Source organism: Rhipicephalus microplus, chromosome X (assembly GCF_043290135.1).
Source record: "Rhipicephalus microplus isolate Deutch F79 chromosome X, USDA_Rmic, whole genome shotgun sequence".
NCBI lineage: Eukaryota > Metazoa > Arthropoda > Arachnida > Ixodida > Ixodidae > Rhipicephalus > Rhipicephalus microplus.
The window spans coordinates 237,711,410-237,733,682 of NC_134710.1; the positions used below are offsets into that span (position 1 = coordinate 237,711,410).

The 22,273-nt window shown below is 44.9% G+C and overlaps 1 protein-coding gene across 1 annotated transcript in view; it reads left to right on the forward strand.

The window, feature by feature from the left end:
• Positions 1-22,273, forward strand: part of wapl (cohesin release factor wings apart-like) — a 187,609-nt gene that overhangs the window by 145,567 nt on the left and 19,769 nt on the right. Inside the window, exons 16-17 of the mRNA XM_037435863.2 lie at positions 13,663-13,751; positions 18,313-18,408. Of these exons, the coding sequence (XP_037291760.1) occupies positions 13,663-13,751; positions 18,313-18,408 (185 nt within the window). The remainder of the gene's footprint in view (positions 1-13,662; positions 13,752-18,312; positions 18,409-22,273) is intronic.

Below are 22,273 nucleotides of genomic sequence, written 5' to 3' on the forward strand. Positions count from 1 at the left end.
ACTCGAAGGGGATCTATAAAACTGTTCCATTTATTACAGGTTTCATTTAAGCAAAGTACACTTATTTAGTGAATCAAAACTTTTAATCAAATTGCACAAACCTCACCTTACTCAGAGGATGAGTAGGAGAAAAAAAAAAGGAGTTAAGGGTGGTTTGTTTGGCAAGCTTGAGTTGTTTTTTCACAAGGTGCGCACCCATGCCTGAGAAGCTAGCCAAAAATTCTAGACAAGCCTGATGCTAAAAATAGTGCTGCAAAAGTTCAACAGCCTCTGTAGCTGATGGGTCTGGTTGCACCACTGCACTGGCAATATTATCATCACATTCATCCCTGGAAGGTTGATCCTCATCTTGCACTTTGGCAATCATTTCCTCGACAGTCTCCTCACGACAGGTACAAACATTTTCATCAATCGCCAGTATGATGAAAGCATCTGTGTATTGTTGTTACCTTCACTTGCTCTTAGGCACGAGGCAAAATATGGATGGCTGCCAATAAATCTATGCTGTAGCGTGTCCCGCTGCCTGCACAAAGCAGCATTTGATGAAGCAATTTTCTGCGGTAATAAACTTTAATGTTCTGAATAACCCCTTGATCCATCGGCTGCATCACTGCCGTTGCATTGGCTGGCAAGAACCCCAGAGTGATAGCTTGGAGTCCCTCAACCTGACCGTGAGCTGGGCAATTATCCACAATGATGACAACCTTCCTGCTTTGCCTCATAAATCTTTTGTCTTCCTACCATAGCCAGTTTTCGAAAATGGCCATAATCATCCACCCTCTTCCATTCACTTGGTAGGCAACGGGAAAGTGTTGAACGCCTTTGAAACAACGTGGGTGCCTTGATTTTCCTATTACGAACAGCTTTATTTTCTCATCTCCTGCCATATTTGCACCCACTGGCACAGTGATGCGATATTTACTGTGTTTTCCTCCTCTACAGGCTTTGCCTTTGAAGGTGAAAGTTTTTGATGGAAGCAATTTTTTTTTTTCATATAAAAAAGACCCATCTCGTCGACGTTGAAGACGTCTCGTGGCTCAAAGCTCATCAAAATTTCCTTACGCGCCCTTGTTGCCAGTCGATGCTAATGTCCCTGTTCACTGCAGCACTCTCACACGAGATTGCTTTGAAAACTAGGACATGGCGTGTTTTGAAATGGCTGAGCCATCTGTCACTCAGGACGAAGTTCTCAGCACCCATTTGCATGGCGATCTCTCGAGCTTTCTGCTCAAGAATAGGTCCGCTTATGGGCAAATTGGAACTCTGTGAACGCTTGAAGCACAGGAAATTTTCTCAGTTGCGTTAATTTGAGTAAGAAATGCTCTCCACGTTGGCCACCTGTAGTTTGCGTCATCAATTGCAGTAGAATCCTGCTACAACGAACGCCGCTTCAACGAAATTTCCCCTATAAGGAAAAATTCACGGTCCCTCGTCAGCAGTTCATAGGAGTCAATGCATAATTATTGTCGGCACAAGGAACACTTTTTCTTCTGCTGCCCTGCTTCAATGAAATTTCATGATGCATTTCGAGGCTCAGATATTTATTGCTATACGGTAAACCCAATCTTTGGCCTTTTGATGCATTTTTAGAACCTGAAAATATGTCGACGAAGTCTAAAACATGCGTTGGCACCACCAGAAACCGCCGCTGTTCAGCAAGCATGGGTGCCGTCATTGCTCGATAGCAATGGTAATGAGACACCCCTGCTTTTGCCACTAGCTTGCCTTTAAGCCGCAAACAATTCGAAACTGAAGCTCAGTCGCTCAGTTCGTGGTTTCCGTCACGCAGCTGTTGGGTGCAACCACGTAGCGATATTTTTTTCGATTCAAATGCTTATTATTTTATTTGTTGCTGGCCAGTGTGGTACCTAATCAGAGCAGCTGTTCGTCTGCATTATCAACAAAACCAGCTAGCTGTGAGTGATGGATGATTGGAATGGCATAGAATAAGGCAAAAGTCACTGCTCCACGATACCCTGCCTCCGTCTTGGCATTGTTGGATACACTTTGACGGCGAACTGCTGTTGGTGTTATTGTGTTAATGCAACTGTTTGGTACATTCACAAAAGCGGTTGTAGGCATCGTTTCAGTGTGCTTTTCACCATGGCCTCGCTATGCATGACTGAGAATGGCTTCGTGACGCTGCTGGGAACGAATTGCGCGTGAGGACATACCGTGGCGCCACCATGCGGAGGCGTCCCTGTGACATACGTCTTTGGATCACTCCGCTGCCTTCTCACGTGCAGCCGCTTTAGCGTCTTCTCTTTTTGTTATTTTTTTTTGTACTTCACTCAATTAAATCAGCAAAATACTGGTGAAGCTTTTTCCCCCACTGTATGAAGAGCTAAATAAATGCCCTGGAAAAGTTTTACGCTTCTCATAATGCCTGACTGCCAGTGTCGTCTGCTATGGCCACCTGAATGAAAACCATCGAGGCCGAGCGTGTTGCCTCTGTAAAAGGTGTGCAACTCATTTTCATGTCGAATTGAAGTATCAAGTAGGTATTAACGGTAAAGAAACTTAGTTTTGCTGCAAGAAATGCATCCAACCACACTACTTCATTCATTGTAGGTTTTCATCTAAAGAGGGTCTGCGGTTGACATGACAAGCATCTGCAAATTACATCTTTGTTAAGCACACATAGCTCTACAAAGTACAGCACAATTGGACTCCGTGCTTTGTGGGAAGCAACACAGCATCATCACAGCCACATGCAGCCGCAACCTTTCTGTTATCATTCTGGGCAAAAGTGAGAATCACGCACGCACGTGCCTCATTCAGAGTTGTAACTTTTCTCTGTGGCACAATCCTAACATCTATTGCACAAAATTTCTATGATTGTCACACGTTGCACATTCGATCGCCATCGAGCCGCACATGGGTGAAAATTATGAACGATTGGTTCAGTTACAGACCTTCTATAAAAAGGTAAATCATGATAAAAAATGCGATCAGCCAGCCGTATCATTTTGCACCCTTGAATGTGCATGCTGCTGCGAGGTCTTGGGAACCGTGATCTAAACGGCAGTTTTATGTTTCAGTACAATTGCTAATGTCCAGCTTTTTTTGTTTCTTTTTACAGCTTTATCCATAAGCTGTGTAATATGGTGAATGGGAATTGTGTAATTTCTCGTTCATTACTCCGCTCTGTAATGCCCTTGGGCCTAGAGGGTACAATTAATAAATAAATAAATATTTCCTGGCAGCTTTTAGAAAATGAATCAGTTTTAAAGCTGACCACATTTTCGCCTGTAGATCAACACAACATTGATAGGAAGTGGCAGTGGCTATGGCCTATTCTACGGACGTAATCTATAAGCAAGGAACTAAACCTGTGAGCTGAAGTCGCGGATGGCAGGGTCGTTGGATAGGGGCGTCAGACAGATTTTCAGACGGGGCCATTACTTTGTGCGCATATACCATGAAATTTCGGGGGAGGGGAGCACAGGCTTGGTGTGCAAGCCCCTGGCTACGCCATCACTGGCGAATGGAAACCTGTAAGGTCAGGTACACATACGGGGAGGAACGACCGAGGAGGAGGATGGTGGTGGGGCAGTCTGCGGTAGAGGTTACCTTGACGAGAGAAGTAAGCTTTAGCAATGACTGGACTGGCACATGTATGATGTAAGAAAGAAGGTTTCGTCAAACTTGCTGGTCAAACACGCAAAAGCAACTGGCCACGAAATAGACCGAAATAGGGTGAAAATTGCGAAATTAAAGGGAAAAGAATTGGACTTGCAGAATATCTTGACTCTCTGACAATTCAGACAATGCCGCATATTTTTAATGTAATAATGCAAACTTCCCGCATGTGTATGCGTCTACGTCTTATTTTAAGATATACATAATTGGACCGTTTGCACATTACTTTTTCGTTGTGATTGAGGCTCCCGTGCGGAAACTGAAATGATCTGCTTTTATGTGAACATTCGTGGTCTGTGCTCATTTCAACGCCATGGGCTCGAAAGAACAACCACAACAAAAAAAGAGAGAGGTAACAGAGGCACTGCCAGCAGCTGTGACAGTGGCATCGCACGCGCAGCGAAGTGTGGCACGCCGCCGGAACATTTACTACGACTTTTCGCAATGTCTAGCCTGCAGAAGTCTGCGCACCACAAGTCAGCGCAATACAACACTGTTCAAAAATGAAAAAACCGTGAAGTCGCGGCTAAAAACAATGTACCCAACCGCCAGCTTTCCTTCGCCAGAGTGAGGAGAGATCACGTGATCTAACCATGCACGTCACAGCGATTGTAGCGCTCACACCTCGAGTGGTGGGCTTCAAGCCCAGTATGAAACAGCGAACACTTTTTTAATTTTAAGAATAAATCATTCTTTTTCAGATCAGCTATCTTTTTCGATTTCACTACAACAAAATTTTCACTTCAATGAAATATTTTCTGTGCCCCATGAGTTTCTTTGTGGCGGGGTTCGACTGTATTGCAGGGATCCAGGTACGCAAATCATACTTGCGAAATGCGATAAACTAGATAGAGTAACTACTCATGTGCCCATCGGTCTGCTGACCGCAGTGGATTTTTATCGGTGGGACGACGCAACTTCAAGACAGAAATGCATTGCCGTAGCCAGTAACACTTCGCGGGAAATATGAATTTCATAGTTGGCAAATGCGGCTATGGCATGTTATGAACTAAAGCTGGAATCTTATGCTGCTGTTATTGCGTGCGAAAAAACTCGATGTGTTGCAAACGCCGGTGTTACTGGTGACCACGTTAGTTGCCGTAGCATTGGCACATGCTATAAATATCTTGTGTCGTCGCCAGGCCAATGAGCGCATACCATCGTTACTTTAGTCAAACGCGTCTTGCAAGCGAGACGAGAAGTTGTGTCCTAAGCCTAAACCCAACGTGAAAAAAAAGGGGGGGGGGGGGGGGGGGAGTCTAGCAGTTCAAAATTTCTTCGCCTGAACTGCTACACAATGCCGCTTAAGCCACCTTCACAGCAGTACACTAGGAAAGGCATCATAATATTTGAAAGGGGCTGTTATCTCAGAACACAGTACAGTTCCCTCAGTTACTCATGCGGGTGTACGCCGCCTAATTGTAAGTACTAATACGATCGCTGACGTCTAAAATGTTACTGACAATCATTTGGGGGACTGTATGACATATCTGCAGACCTAAAAAAATCAAACAAAACTGAGCAACATTTTTTCTTTTTTTTTGCCAGCTCTATTTCTCAGTTTTACGAATATCTCAAATTTCAAGATCGCCACCTTGGCATATTCACATTCGAGTCCTCAGAGACTGTTAAAGGATTTTACAGGCGTGCTAAATGCTAATGGGGACTTCAACATTGTTTGCTGAGGGGGGTGTTTCATAATACTACTACTTTTATTGAAATAGCAGTTCTCATATTCACTTTACATGGTTTAGGAAATGTTGAATGGTTTGTACATTTTTTTTTTCTAAATGCAGGCCTAAATTACGGACTCGCCGACTGAACTTATGACTGCTAACAACATTGAAACACTTGAACTACGGCAAAAAAGTAACCGCCTTAACCTTCTGTATCTTCTTGTTAATTATAAGTTAGCCCTTGACCCGCGTGCATATGTATCTCCTCTGTCCACTAGGCATACACGTCATCATCACGCCCATTCTTTAACCCCGTATTTCGCTAAAACCAACGCGTTTCGATTTTCCTTTTTTTCGCGTACTGTATCAGAGTGAAACTGACTAACTGATCTTAGCCAATTTTCTTTTGCTTAGAGCTAATCTACGCACTGTTAATTTTATGTTATGTATCCATAAAATGTAACATTTTTGCCATGTTATCTTTTATGTGTTCTATTAGTCGGTGTTTCGATTCCATTTCTCGTGATATGTTCTTATTTTTTCACATGTGTTTTTGTTTATATCCTGCCTCTTGTACTTGTCCTGCTTGTACCAGTTCTTGGCCTGCAGTATCCAATAAATAAAATAAAAGTAAATAAATAATGTGGACTTCAACATTGTTTGCTGAGGGAGGTGGTTCATAATACTACTTTTATTTAAATAGCAGTTCTCATATTCACTCTACATGGTTTAAGAAATGTTGAATGGTTTGTACATTTTTTTTTCTAACTGCAGGCCTTCTTTTTCATACTACTCTAAATTTAGCCTTTTGTGATAAAGAATGGACGTTTTTCCCTGTAACTTGCTCCAAATTTTGATTTTGGTGCTCGAAAAGTAACCTTTCTTTGCTCCAAAAACTGCTCCAAATTATATACCTGTTGTTGCACCCTTCTGTGAGGTTAAATATATATTCATTTGGGGGAAGTCTAATTGCTTGATCACCATTGCATGCTTAGTAAATGCTGCTGAAACTTCTTGTGTTTACCAGAAAGTGAAAATTCTAATTAACAGTGATGTGTGACCCTAGAAGTCTGCTCCAAAACTAAATTTTGATGCTCCAAGACTCAACTTATAATGCTCCAGAGCTGCTTCAAAGCTCCTTTTTTACTGCTCCATTATTCCTGCTCTCAAAGCTGCTCCAAAAGATTGAAGCCCACTTCCACTCCTGAGAGAAGGAAAAATTATGGGCAGACGTGCAGTATGCACTGTCGCTACCTATAATGCGCAAAATAATAAAAAGAATGCCAATGTCAGCCAGTGCATCACTGTATCCTTCCTTTGTACGCAAGGCCCCACACGTGACAGCGAGATCAGTCTTCTGCAGTCCTTAATACCACATGTTTTTCTTGCCATTCAGCGATGCTGCCAACAACACCATTTTCCCCAAACTGATTCGCCATAAAACGCGGGTCGTCGCAAAACTAACAGTCCTATGTTCGAGAATTCTACTGCAGTCAAACCTCGCTATAACAAAGTTGAAGGGGCAGTTGTCACACATCCCGTTAATTAGGGAGGCGATCGCCGAGCTAATTCCAAGGGCCGAAGTATTGGCCCCCCGAACCGCACCACGAAAGCGTGGACAATTTAGAAGTGGTCCTTTTTGGCGCGCCAACGGACGCCGGCTGTGGCCCAAAGAACAAGTCAGAGCCGAGAGTTGATAACCAAAACAAAATTATATTTTCAAAAATGGCAGATCGAAAACAATACACAAGAATGCACACTCCACAATAGTTGAGTACAATATGTCACCAAACAAACAACGTACTACACAGTACAATCAGCCACACTCGAAACAACGGACACAGACAACAATACGCACTACAATGCAGTCGCATGCATTGAACAACCAAGACACTTAAAGACTAAAGAGATAGAAAACCTATTCATGAATAGTCCAAAGTTCTTGGAACAAAAGTCTGGATGATACTCTTCCGAGAATCACTCACTCAAAGTCCTGCGTTGTTGTCGTTCCGCAGCCCCCGAAGTTTCTCTTCCAGGAAACCTCACGTCTTCAATAGGCCACTCTCCAAGCTTCAAACTTCTTCGCCGGAAACACGTCGGCTTCACACACGCAGCTGTTGCCACGCGTCTTCGCTCGATAGCGGTAGACACACGCTCTTGCCTGTAGCTCGAGTCGTCATTCCTCAAGTGGAAATCATCTTCTCCCGCTTTGTCTCTACGGACAAAACCTTCGCCGACTACACGGCGGTATACCCTACGCGCTCTGGCGCTAACTTCCGTCTTCTCCTCCGAAGTTTCTCTTCCAGGAAACCTCACGTCTTCTCCTGCTTTGTCCCTACGGACAAAAACCTTCGCCGACTACACGGCGGGATACCCTACACGCTCTGGCGCTAACTTCCGTCTTCTCCTGATCTCTCGTCTCCGCTGCTCGGTTAAATACCTTCCGCACGACATTCCAGAAAGTTCTCCTCATTTCGTCAGCGAAGGCTGGGGGATAGCGCGAGACTGTACGAGGGCCATCCCTGACAGATGACTCAACCCGGCATAACACGCCCCTTTCCTTCTAGAATTTTCCAGTGCTTGCTCGGCCGCCGTTGTGGGGTGAGGAGGTTCGTCGGCGAAGCCACGCTTCCGAGAGGAGAGGCTCGCGCGCCCGGGGAGCCTTTAGATGTTTTTTTTTTCTTTTTCTTTCTTTTTCGTTGACCTCGCGACGTCACTCCGGCGGTTCGTCGCGAGAATTTGGCGGCGCGCCCTTTTTGAGCGCTCGTTCTGTGATACTGCCCCCCACTTTAAGAATATTATCTCATAATATTCAAAACCACACAAACGAGCGCGAACAGTCCCCACACTCTCAAAGACTGTAACATAGTCCGTCGCTCATGACACGTCACACTCACAATATATCACTCAATACGATTGGACATTACAATTCAATCTCACACACATGAAATATAACCGCAGGTACATGAGTACAACGCTTCATCACACATTCCAAACAATACAAACGTACAAAGTTCTGTCTTTACAACAACTATACAACACTATACATCACAGCACAAACACTCCGACACTTGTGACACAGGATAACACAACATTAACACAACATATGGCACTCAGCACTGCCAAACACATTTCGATTCGACCTCGACACCTATCCGGTGCATTCCAAGCGGCGCTTGCACCCTTTCTTGCGGTGCTTGCTCGATCTCTTCTTGTGTTTCCACATTCTTTTTCGGCGAGCCCTTTCCAACGACGATATCTGAGACAGCGTCTCAGCCATCGTTGTCACTTCCGATTCTGCTAACGGGTCATGACGTTCGACGGGTCCTGTCTGTTTATTTACCAGCCTGTTCATGTCTCTACATTTCGCCCGGCTGGCCGACTCCGTCACCTTTACACTGTCGCTTGGTTGAGGTCGTGCCGAGGTAAGTCCAGCTGCCCGGCCCGTGAACTCATTCAACACGATCATCTTCTCATTCGCTGTCTCTTGCGCCGCGGCTTCACCTTGGGCTCTAGTGAGATCCGTCACGGGCTGCTCCTCCACCGTATCTCGCGGTCGCTGGGTTGGCGAGGGCTCTCTCTTAGGGTCTTCTCCCAAACATTCTGGATCATTCGGCCCTCGCGCCCCGTCGATGTTTCCGATGACGAGGTCGTACAGGGGGGTCGTCATGCATAGAGCCGTAACCTTCCCGCTGAAGTATGGGGTTTAAACCTCAATCTCTGCTTCGGGAAGCATCCGAACCGTACAGTCAATTAGGCAAACTGGTTTAGTTTTGCTAGTTAACTCATCTTCCCGTACCAAATTTCTCCGCACGATAACAGTGGAGCTACCGGTGTCTCTTAACACCGTAACCTTCTGGCCCGCAACTTTTTCAGGCAGCGTTGGCATTCCTTTCGCAACACCGGTTTGTTTTGACATTACAGCACCCACAATAGGAATTTTCTCCCCATTTTTTAATTCTACGAATCCATCGGTGACGTCATCAACGGTTTTTGGTGCCACTTGTGCACAGGATACCTGGTGAGTTTGACTCGCTCCGTTACGACATGCGTCTGCCTTGTGCCCAGTCTGACCACATTTGAAACATTTTACTACCGTAGGGCTCGTAAAGATCGTTCGACAGTTTTTCGCGCGATGACCCACTCGGTTACACAGAAAACATCGCGGAATGCTCTCTGGTGCACACTTCTTTTCTTCGGGAGCAAATTTCTTCGAATCATCGGGACAATCCTTCTTGACCTTGGCCAAATCAGTTCCACCTTGCGCTTCCAAGAATTGATCAGCCAATTCAAGCATTCCTTCAAGTGACTCAGCCTTCCTCTCTTTCAAGTACAGCGACAGGCTTGGGTGGCAACTAGTAAGGAATTGTTCTCTAATTAGGAGCTCTCTAAGTTCATCGTACTCCTGCGCTGTCCCTAAAAGTTCAATCCATCTGTCGAAATAATGGCAAAGTCGGGCGGCATACTGCGTAGCGGTCTCACCATCAGCTGGCTTTCCTGTCCGAAATCTGTCCCGGAAACCTTCCACAGTAAATCTAAATCGCTTCAGCAAAGCAGTTTTCACCTTTGCATAGTTGGCTGCATCGGTCGGCGTCAGCCTACCGTACACACTGAGCGCTTCACCACTCAAGCAAGTACTCAACGCAGTTGCCCATTGATGTTCCGGCCAATTCTGGCTCCTTGCAATCGTCTCAAATCTGTGAAGGTACGCGTCAAGGTCGTCCTTCCTCTCATCAAACGCTACGAGCAGCTTGCTTGGGTTCAAGCGGAAGCCATGATCTTCCCGTTCGCTGCTTTCAACTCTAGCTTGGACGGGAATTTCACTTTGCTGTTGCAAACGGAGCCGCTTGAGTTCTATCTCGTGCTGTCGCTGCCGTTCCCTTTCCTCTTTTTCTTCTTTCACCCTCTCGGCTGCCAGTCTTTCTCTCTCCAGCTCCAACTTCAATTGCTGCTCTCTTTCTTCTCTCGCCCTTTCGGCTGCCAACTTTTCTCTCTCCAGCTCCAACTTCAATTGCTGCTCTCTTTCTTCTTTCAGCTGTCGCTCCTTTGCCTCTCTTTCTTCTTTCAGCTGTCGCTCCTTTTCCTCTCTTTCTTCTTTCGCCCTATTAGCGGCTAGCCTTTCTCTCTCCAACTCAGCTGCTTTTTCTTCCTTGGCCCTCTCAGCTGCCAACCTCTCTTGTTCCAACTCAGCTGCTTTTTCCTCCTTGGCCCTTTCAGCTGCCAGCCTCTCTCGTTTCAACTCAGCTTCTTTTTCCGCTTTGGATCTTTCGACCGCCAACCTTTCTTTTTCCAGCTCAGCTGCCTTTTCTTCTTTGGCCCTCTCTTTTTTTCTTTTTCCTTCTGGGCGACCCACTTCCGTAGTTCGGCGCCAGAAAGACCCATCTTCTCACCAAGAGCGACTAACCTTTCGAGATCCATTGTGTCTTGCAACTCGCAAATAAAACCTTGCCGCGTGCAAAAAGTATCTGCCTAAATCAGTCTATCGGAACACTCCCCTGCACTCGTTAACAAGAACACTGACCAACACACAAAATCGTCCCGATAGCACTATCAACAACTCGAGGCTCTTTCTCACTACTTTGGACACACTGTGCACCAAAAGGTCCTGTCGCGGACACCAGATTAATTGTCACACATCCCGTTAATTAGGGAGGCGATCGCCGGGCTAATTCCAAGGGCCGAAGTATCGGCCCCCCGAACTGCACCACGAAAGCGTGGACAATTTAGAAGTGGTCCTTTTTGGGGCCCCAGCGGACGCCGGCTGTGGCCCAAAGAACAAGTCAGAGCCGAGAGTTGATAACCAAAACAAAATTATATTCTCAAAAATGGCAGATCGAAAACAATACACAAGAATGCACACTCCACAATAGTTGAGTACAATATGTCACCAAACAAACAACGTACTACACAGTACAATCAGCCACACTCGAAACAACGGACACAGACAACAATACGCACTACAATGCAGTCGCATGCATTGAACAACCAAGACACTTAAAGACTAAAGAGATAGAAAACCTATTCATGAATAGTCCAAAGTTCTTGGAACAAAAGTCTGGATGATACTCTTCCGAGAATCACTCACTCAAAGTCCCGCGTTGTTGTCGTTCCGCAGCCCCCGAAGTTTCTCTTCCAGGAAACCTCGCCGAAGTTTCTCTTCCAGGAAACCTCACGTCTTCAATAGGCCACTCTCCAAGATTCAAACTTCTTCGCCGGAAACACATCGGCTTCACACACGCAGCTGTTGCCACGCGTCTTCGCTCGATAGCGGTAGACAAACGCTCTTGCCTGTAGCTCGAGTCGTCACCCCTCAGGTGGAAATCATCTTCTCCCGCTTTGTCTCTACAGACAAAACCTTCGCCGACTACACGGCGGTATACCCTACGCGCTCTGGCGCTAACTTCCGTCTTCTCCTCCGAAGTTTCTCTTCCAGGAAACCTCACGTCTTCTCCTGCTTTGTCCCTACAGACAAAACCTTCGCCAACTACACGGCGGGATACCCTACGCGCTCTGGCGCTAACTTCCGTCTTCTCCTGATCTCTCGTCTCCGCTGCTCGGTTAAATACCTTCCGCACGACATTCCAGAAAGTTCTCCTCATTTCGTCGGCGCGATGCGCAGCGAAGGCTGGGGGATAGCGCAAGACTGTACGAGGGCCGTCCCCGACAGATGACTCAACCCGGCATAACACGCCCCTTTCCTTCTAGAATTTTCCAGTGCTTGCTCGGCCGCCGTTGTGGGGTGAGGAGGTTCGTCGGCGAAGCCACGCTTCCGAGAGGAGAGGCTCGCGCGCCCGGGGAGCCTTTAGATGTTTTTTTTTTTTCTTTTTCTTTCTTTTTCGTTGACCTCGCGGCGTCACTCCGGCGGTTCGTCGCGAGAATTTGGCGGCGCGCCCTTTTTGAGCGCTCGTTCTGTGACAGCAGTTATGATTACTTCGCTATAAGCATTAGTTCGGCAATCAGTCAGCAAGAGAGAATGTACTCACCACCGAATATCACAGCAGCCTGCCGTGCAGAGAAAAAGAGCCATCGGATTGGGAAAAATCAGCAAAATAATTAAAAACAATGCACTTTATTTATGCCAAATTCAGCACACCAGCTGGCAGATCACTTCGAAGAAAAAGAGTCCTTAATAGACTTTTGCCGACTCTTCCTCATGAGGATGACTGTTTTTTCAGTTGCAGCAGCTATTTAGAGTCCATCCTTGCCCTCATCATGAGCACCAAAGGAGTGGCGCAGTAGGTCTGTCATATCCAGCGCTTGCGGAGGCATCAGTACGCAGTGTTCGCCAACATTAGGCTCCGGGTTGTCGACACATTCGTCACTGTCGTCATGCACCCCTGTCACCACGGGCACAATATCCGCATCTGACAACTCTTCGGTTGTTTCTGCGTGAGCATCGTCACCGACCTACGTGCAGAAAGTGTCGCATTCCGACAGAACACCGGTGTCAAGGAGAGCGTCTTCAGACTTCAGGGTCTGGTCGCCTGCGGCACCCACTGGTGACATTGCCTAAATCTGCGGTCACGGCTTTCAACATTGCTGACTTCTGCTCGATTGTTATATTTTTGAGCTTACGTTTGCCGCTGCTGTTGTCCATCTCGTGTCTAGCAGCGGAAACTGATAGGGGGTGGTGTTGCTCTTTCATACCGAACAACAAGGAACAAAGCCACAATCTCCGCCATCCCGGCACGGAGCTGAAGGGGAGAAGGAGGTCAGATGCGCGGGCAGGTCAACGAGTTCTACAGACTACAGGAGAGAAGAGGCCGGCTGACGCGCACGCTCGTGCGAGTTGCTGCACACACGAGTCCGTTAGTTCCTGAGGAAAGGGGAGGCAGGGAGACTTGCACCCACGCACGTGTTCGCAGGCGGCTTCGGGGGAGTGCAAGGCGCGAGTTCTGATTTACTGCAGCCGTGATGAGACGTAAACCGTTGCGTGCTATGAGATATTGAATTGTAGTATACCAAAATGATCAGTAAATGCTCGTTGTGGACAAAGAATGGTTGGTTATATTTATTGTGAGGAATATTTCTTTGATGATACGAGGTTTTAAATACATGGACGTCTATGGAAAATTCAAGCGGGATTACAATTGCTTCGTTATATTCATTAGTTTGTTATGTCCCACTTCACTTTACAAGAGGTTCTACTGTATACACTCGAAAACTTGAAATTTTTTTTAATTAGCTGACAATTTTAGTTGTCGCAAGTATTAGAAATCCTCTGTACTTGGCTATATATTTTTTTATTTCTTAAGTTCAAAACTGTTATTTAGGATTTGCATGCCATATGTGCTAGTCATGTAAGTATTCTAACCTCAAATGTGTTGTATTCTTTTGATTGCAGCACTTCAGAAAGCTGGCAAGCACATGGAACATAGCATAGTGTGTGCCTACATTGCCTTGCTCCTTGGCTGTGCTGTGCAGAATAACAAGGTAACTATTTAAACTCCAAAAATTGTGTAGCTTCTAGTGAATTTTAAAGGCAGCTGTATGTAGTGAAGAGGCACTAAAACAAGACCATGAGGCGATGTATGAGGGCGTTGATGCATTGAAAGTGCTGAGAGTTTAAAGTAAATAGTAATGATTCTATAGTGCTCTCTGTTAGCCAGTATGACACTTGCAGTTCTCCCTTGAGTCCTATAACCCCATGCTTTGAATGACGAAATGTGATATGGTAATGAAGAAGGTTCTCCAATGTCTATGAACAGCCTTTGCCAAAGATCCGCCTCTTCAGTTTTTCTAACAGCCGAAGCAGTACAGCGTCAGATATCACTGTCATTAGTTAATTACATGTCTGAAATTGGCCTTGTCCAAAAGCTCTAATGATAAAATAATTCACGTAGCAAAATCTAAACTTCTTAACTTACCTGACACCCTAATTGTAAATATGTACACTCAGACCTGTAAGATAAGTTTTCATTACAAAGTTTTTTTTATTACAGCGTGTTCGCTAAGGCTAGTCCTAATACGCCTCAGCAAAGAGTGTTTCAACCTAATGAAGTGGACTTTATATCATATTCTGGTGTTGTTGCGATGATCTTGAAGTTGAACACTAAATCATCTTGTGGTGCAGACAATATCCCTAATGTTTTTCTTCGCCGTTATGCAGAGAGTATTGCTCAATTTGTCACTGTGATCTTTCGATGTTCGCTGTTGAGTGCAAAACTACCCAGTGATTGTAAGAGGGCTCGTATTGTTCCTGTGTATAAGAAAGGAAACCATTTACTCGTAGAAAACTACCGTCCCATCTCATTAACATCACCAATATGTAAAATGCTTCAACATGTAATATCTAAGTGCATTGTGGAATTCCTCGAACAATACTCTATACTAACTAGTTTTCAGCATGGCTTTAGAAAAGGCTATTCAACCATAACTCAGTTAGTCGAAGTGGTTCATTCATTTGCAGAAACTTTGGATAAAAATGGACAAATGGACGTCATATTCCTTGATTTTAGTAAGGCATTTGATAAAATTATTCATCACAAACTACTTACAAAACTAAAGGACATCAATCGACCCGACATTTTCATTGCCTGTATCCAACACTATTTAACAGAACGTTCACAGTTTGTTTCAGTAGATGGGAACAATTCGAGCTCTCTTCCTGTAACATCAGGCGTGCCACAGGGTAGCGTTCTGGGGCCGCTATTATTTTTCATTTATGTAAACGACATTGTAAACGCAGTACTACCAGGAACTCAAATCAGACTGTTCGCAGATGATTGTGTGCTATTTCGTCAAGTTACCTGTTCTAGTGATCAGCAGAACTTGAACTTGAGTCTTAATAACATTCTAAACTGGTGCAATGACAATGGTATGGCACTCAACGCACAAAAAACTTTGTATAACTCGTTCAAAAACACCTCTACATTTTACTTATAACCTCGGCTCATCATCACTACAACAGGTTAACAACTACAAATATCTAGGCGTAACAAGAACTAATGACCTCTCTTGGAACTTACACATAGACAACGTATGTTCTGCTGCCTTCTGTAAGGTGTGTTTTCTAAAACATAAGCTTAGAAATTCTCCTTCTGACATAAAACTACTTAGCTACTTTACGTACATAAGACCAAAACTAGAATATTCTTGTGTTGTATGGGACCCCTTTACTAAATCTAACATCAAAAAACTAGAAGCAGTGCAAAGAAAGGCTGTTAGGTTTGTTTATTAAAAGTTTAAAATTACGGACTCGCCGACTGAACTTATGACTGCTAACAACATTGAAACACTTGAACTACGGCAAAAAAGTAACCGCCTTAACTTTCTGTATCTTCTTGTTAATTATAAGTTAGCCCTTGACCCGCGTGCATATGTATCTCCTCTGTCCACTAGGCATACACGTCATCATCACGCCCATTCTTTAACCCCGTATTTCGCTAAAACCAACGCGTTTCGATTTTCCTTTTTTTCGCGTACTGTATCAGAGTGAAACTGACTAACTGATCTTAGCCAATTTTCTTTTGCTTAGAGCTAATCTACGCACTGTTAATTTTATGTTATGTATCCATAAAATGTAACATTTTTGCCATGTTATCTTTTATGTGTTCTTTTAGTCGGTGTTTCGATTCCATTTCTCGTGATATATTCTTATTTTTTCACATGTGTTTTTGTTTATATCCTGCCTCTTGTACTTGTCCTGCTTGTACCAGTTCTTGGCCTGCAGTATCCAATAAATAAAATAAAAGTAAATAAATAATGTGGACTTCAACATTGTTTGCTGAGGGAGGTGGTTCATAATACTACTTTTATTTAAATAGCAGTTCTCATATTCACTCTACATGGTTTAAGAAATGTTGAATGGTTTGTACATTTTTTTTTTCTAACTGCAGGCCTTCTTTTTCATACTGCTCCAAATTTAGTCTTTCGTGATAAAGAATGGACACTTTTCCCTGTAACCTGCTACAAATCTGGATTTTAGTGCTCGAAAAGTAACCTTTCACTGCTCCAAAAACTGCTCCAAATTATATACGTGTTGTTGCACCCTTCTGTAAGGTTTAATATATGTCAATTTGGGACAAGTCTGGTTACTTGATCACCATTGCATCCTTAGTAAATGCCGCTGAAACTTCTTGTGTTTACCAGAAAGCGAAAATTCTAATTAACAGTGATGTGTGACCCTAGAAGTCTGCTCCGAAACTAAATTTTACTGCTCCATTATTTCTGCTCTCGAAGCTGCTCCAAAAGACTGACACTCACTTCCACTCCTTAGAGAAGGAAAAAATAATGGGCAGATATGCAGTATGCATTGTCGCTGCCTATAATGTGCAAAAGAATTTAAAAAATACCAATGTCAGCCAGTGCATCACTGTATCCTTCTTTTGTATGCGGGGCCCCACACGTGACTGCGAGGTCAGTCTTTAGCAGCCCTTAATACTGCATGTTTTTCAACCCATTCAGCAATGCTGCCAATAACGCCATTTTCACCAAATTGATTCGTCGTAAAATGCGGGGCATCGCAAAACCAGCTGACCTATATTAGAGATTCCACTACAGTCAAACCTCGTTATAATAAAGTTGAAGGGGGAGTCATAATTACTTTGCTATAGCTGTTAGTTCGTTATAGCCAATATTCATTTCTGCCGACAATTACTGAGCAAGAGAGAATGTACTCGCCACCAAATATCACAGCAGCCCGCTGTGCAGAGAAAAAGAGCCATCGGATGAGGATAAATCAGCAAAATAATAAAGAACAATGCACTTTATCACACCAGCTGGCAGATTACTTCGAAGAAAAAGAGTTCTTGATAGACTTTTGCCGACTGTTCCTCATGCGGATGACTGCTTTTTCAGCTGCAGTAGCTATTTAGAGTCTATCCTTGCCTTCATCATGAGCACCAAAGGAGCCGCGGAGCAGGTCTGTCACATCCAGCGCTTGTGGAGGCATTAGTACCTCGGGTTCGCCAACATTAGGCTCCGGGTTGTCGACACATTCATTACTGTCGTCATGCACCCTTGTCTCCGCGGGCACAATATCCTCATCTGACAACTCTTCGGTTGTTTCTGCGTCAGCATCGGCACCGACGTACGTGCAGGAAAAGTCTCAATCAGGCACAACGCCGGCGTCAAGGAGAGCGTCTACCCACGTCGGGGCCTGGTCGCCCGTGGCACCCACTGGCGACGTCGCCGAAATCTTCGGCCACTTTTTTTCTGGCCGCCGGTCTTAACGGCTGTCAACGTTGCCGACTTCTGCTCGATTGTTATATTTTTGAGCTTACGTTTGCCGCTGCCGTTGTTCATCTCGTGTCTAACAGCGGAAACTGATAGGGGTGGTGTTGCTCTTTCATAGCGAACAACAAGGAAGACCATGTTTGCTGATAACCACATTTGTGCATTTAGAATGTTATTTGATAAAGTACAATTTTATTAAACCAGTATTTTATAATTTTGCTACAAAAATAATCACTGAAGTTGTTAGAGGATGCTCAAATGCATGACGGCACCATCGTTGCATCATCGAGTGAAATAGGGAGGGCTCCTGAGATGATTGGCTGCATGAAATTTGCAATGAATCGAAATATTCTAACTCTTAACAAGAGCCCCACAGTATTAATTAATGTGCTTGATTGTAAATGTAACTTGTTTCTCCAGTGTACTTCAGAATGTGAAGTTATCTGCTCCGGAATGTTCCCAGATGCAAAATTACCTGCTCCAAAGTGCTCCAGAATAGAAATTTGTTGCTGTAAAGTGCTACAGAATGGAAAATTTTGCTGCTGCAAAATGCTCCAAGCTGACAATTTCACTGCTCCGAAAATTGCCCCAAATCACAAGACCTCGGTAGTATCACTGTATTCGCACACCCCTATATTTTACCCTAACCTGTGTCTTTTATTAACAAGGCTGCACTGTGGCGCTTAAGGGATGGAACTTGTGTGCCAAGAATTTTGTGGTTTGCTTGCTTATGATATATGGCATGAGCGTGCACTTCTAATGCATTATAGATGAAGTACAGAGTTGTTTGTTAATGCCTTGGCATTTCTATTTGCAGGAATTGACTGAAAAGTTGCGGGAAATTTCATCAGAGGGCAAGTTTGATCTATTGGCCAATGCACTTAAGAAATTTCACAATTTTGTCAATCTTACGGTAAGTATTGCATCTGAAAACTAGTAGAGTGGTACCTCGATTCGACGACTTTCAGGGGACGACACAAATTTATTGTATTATCCGGGCGTCCTATATTCGAAAAACTAATAATATAGGCAGTGATGGTCATTGCTGCCCCACAGCAGTGAACACATAATGCCTAAGAAATTACGTGGCACAAACGTGCACTACTCCGAAGAAGGCAGATTAACCCTGTAAGGTCCACGAACAGTCATGCTTTGAGAAAAAATGCAAGAAAACACTTACTCTTTTTACTCTTCTTGTACAGTCAATTTTAAGAAAAATATACATTAAATTTTATTTAAGTCATATCCTAATTTGTAATAATTGTAAATAATTTCTATCATATAACATGCATACCTGCCAAGTCTCCCAGATTTGCCGGGAGACTCACGGATTTCGACCATTTCTTCCGTTTGTATGGTTGTCATGAAAATCTCCCAGAAATTGCAATTTATGTGCGTGATGTGGCTGCATTGGCAGCCACATCACGCACGCAGCACACGAGTCACGCACATCACGCAGAAGTCAATGTCCGAGCGTAAAAAGCCGTCACTCTCAATTCCGGCTCAACTGGTCGTCACGGTCGGTGTTGCACCAAGTTCAGGTTTCTTGAACTGCATATCTTCCTCTCTGCTCTGGTGTCGCTTCCAGTCAGCAGTTAGTGGAACCAATATTCCGCTGTGGTTGGATGTACGTGCACCACTCAGTCTCTGCCTTGATAGGTGTGCTGGTCGCCAGTCACACGCTGGTTCTCTCCATAACTCCAGCAGTCGCCAGCCGCTCTGGGTGAGAAGTCGATGTCCTTCTCATGGCCAGCATGGCGCTCAGGGATGAGAGTCACAACAATATATACATCTCAAAAACCGTGCTTTTGCTTGCGGAAATCTGGAAAATTTATGGCTGTTGGGTACCAATTTTTGGTGTGCCATCATTATGCAGGAAATTAAAAGAAAAGTCAAATTTTGATGACAATATTCAAATCAATACGGGAGTATATTTGGCAGCCACCGACTGATTCGCCTTCACATGAAAAGTACCACAAAAAGGTTTAAATAAAAGGGCATTATTGAAAAAAGACAACAAAGCAAAAGTTTTGTTGAAATGTAGGTTTGGCGACCACATGATGCCGCGCCAATGAAGTCCTTTTTGCAGCTTCTGTACAGCATGCATAAAGTCAGAAGAAAGGAAGGTTCAGTGTAACTAAGCAATTAGTTTAAACAAAGCTATGGTACTTATTCTCCCACAACTCATTAGAAGCTGTAGTATTGCTCAGAGTGGCATGACACTGCATGCTGTGTTCACTGTATTGAGCCACTTGCTCTCCACATGGCCTGATGAACGGGCAACATCGAAATACGGCAGACAGCACAACACGGCAGACAGCATTTGGTCTGAAATTACATGAGACATACAGTCGAGTCCACATATAACGGCCCCTCTTAAAACGAACTTTCACGTAGAACGAACAATATCTGCACAACTGTGAAAAAGTTACATTGGTTCAATGGCACAAAATCGCACTTACAACGAACGTTTCAGAGCGCCGCCGATCGTTTACAGTGAACGGGGTCGGCGCTCTGCCGACTTCTCAGGAAACCACTTTCGACCACCGATCAGGCATCGGCGAGGTGCCCATGCATTCTTATTGTTAAACGGCGACCCTGCCTCCGCGCCCCTCTAGTTGCCGCTCTCCCTGACTGCTTTTTGTTACACACCCCGCCATCCTTTGTCTCCCCGCTACTCTAAGCACCTCGCATCGCCAGACGAGGCCCGTGTTTTCACACTGCCACCGATCTTTCAAAGACTGGTGGGCCATCTCCCCTATTTATTTTTTCGCTGGTACTGTCGTTGGCGTCGCCGGCCTGGAGTGACCAGGCCATTTGCCAATATCGTCGGCCACCGACTGTATCCGATCGTCTGCGTCTAGTGCACGCCCCTATGCTACCCCACCGACTTTGATAATTTGCAATTACGTTCGTGTTTATGACCTGTTCTTACACATTTCGCACTCAGCTCAGCATGCCCTTTGCATGCATGCGAAAGCGCGAAAACAGCTGTTCATTTGTGCGAAACAAACCACAAAATATCGAAGTCAGTAAGGCTACGCAAACCCGCCGGCCCAACAAAACGATTTTTTTACCACGGCCGACAATTCTTTGAACACTGCCGCGCGCGCTGGTCCAGGCCGCTGTGCTTCGACTTCTGCATGTGCAGGCACTCTTTTAAGTTTTTCTACGCACGAGTTGCGCGTTTCGCGGACCTTTCAAGCAAGCAACCCGACCTGCCTGCTGCCCCCGTGTTTTGGTCTTCAAGGTCGCCCTCCCGCCGTGTCCTTCTCTCTCTTCACTCTATCACAACTCCTTGCCCTTCTCTCGCAAATCTGCTTTTCTCTCTTATCACAACCCCTACGCCGGTCTCCACCGCTCGGCGACGCCAGCCATGCTAGCTCGAATTAGTTTCATTTTCTGATTAGAAACGGGCCTAGAACTGTTCCACGCGTTCTGGTATATGCGTCGTGTGCGCACGTTTTGCTCACCCTTGGTGTGCGTGTGTGGTCACGATGGTAGCAGACGGGAGGTCTTGCGCGCTTTTTTTCTGCTGCTCAACAAAACGTTGAAAATGTGACCGCTTGGCTTGAGCGTAATCCATGGATTAGGTGCCGTGTGCTCGTAGCTGTTGACCACTTGGCAGCCAACTTGCCACTTCGGGCGTTTGGGTATTCAACTGTGGAGATGGGGAATATTTCGTGGGCGGTGGTGACAGCTACATGCATGGGAAACTGTTTTCGCGAGGGCTACTTCGTCGTTGACGTCGGTCTAGATGCCGAGCCTGAAGCTTCCAAACAGAACCACTGTGACAGCGATTTGTGGAAGCGCGCCATCGACTCTGACATGGGAAAGCTGGTGGGACATCTGTTGCGATGGTTTAATTACGGCCGATGATGATCGACACTGTGGAACCTTGCACGGATTAGGGCATTGTGAATGAAGTATGCAGCAAGAATGATTCGGAGGAATCGGATTGCGAGAACGACAAAACTTTGGAGCCAGTGCCTCATGCAGCTTATGCCACGGGCCTCGGTGAACGAGCACGCTGCCATTTGAAATAAACTCGAGGCCGCCATTATCACTTCTGCTCTTCAAAACACATGCATCATGGACTTGAAAAAAAAAAGTTTGTGTTTTCACTCACAACTTTTTTAAAAGCTGTATTTCATTTACTACGAGCTTGGGTATACAGCGAACAGATGCGCGTCAGGCTCAGGTTTGTTATAAGCGGGCTCGACTGTATGCGCCAATCGAAAAACAGTATTGATCATGGTTTCTGTTTTATGTATACCATATGCACTTGTACGAAGAGTCAAGCGAGACCCAATACAGTGTCACAAATTTCAGTCACTGCTAGGCTTTCGTTTAGGCTTTCGTTCAACAGAAATAGGCCATTTCTCCCCAGCTTGAGAGATGAAAAGGGAAGCATTAAGGTTACCCCTTCTCATCCCCCAAGCTCTGCCAATGAAGACTGGGTTCCACCTTGGTGGCTACTCTCGGACACACAACACATTTTGAATAACATGCTCAATCATGCATAATGCAACCATCTGACACTGGCATCAGCAGAAGTTCGAATTTATTGCCTTAGTCTTTTTTTTTTTTTTTTTTTTTTTTGCAGCAGGAAAACTGTTATGTAGTTCAACCCCTTTATAGAAGACATGCAGCTGCATTCAGTCAGTTCTTTTTCTCGTATATGTGAGGTGTCTCTTATGAGCAGGGTAACATGTGCTCTTTTTCTTACCAAGCCCTGTTGGTAAGTGTCTCTTATATAGGGAGGTTAAATTACCGTA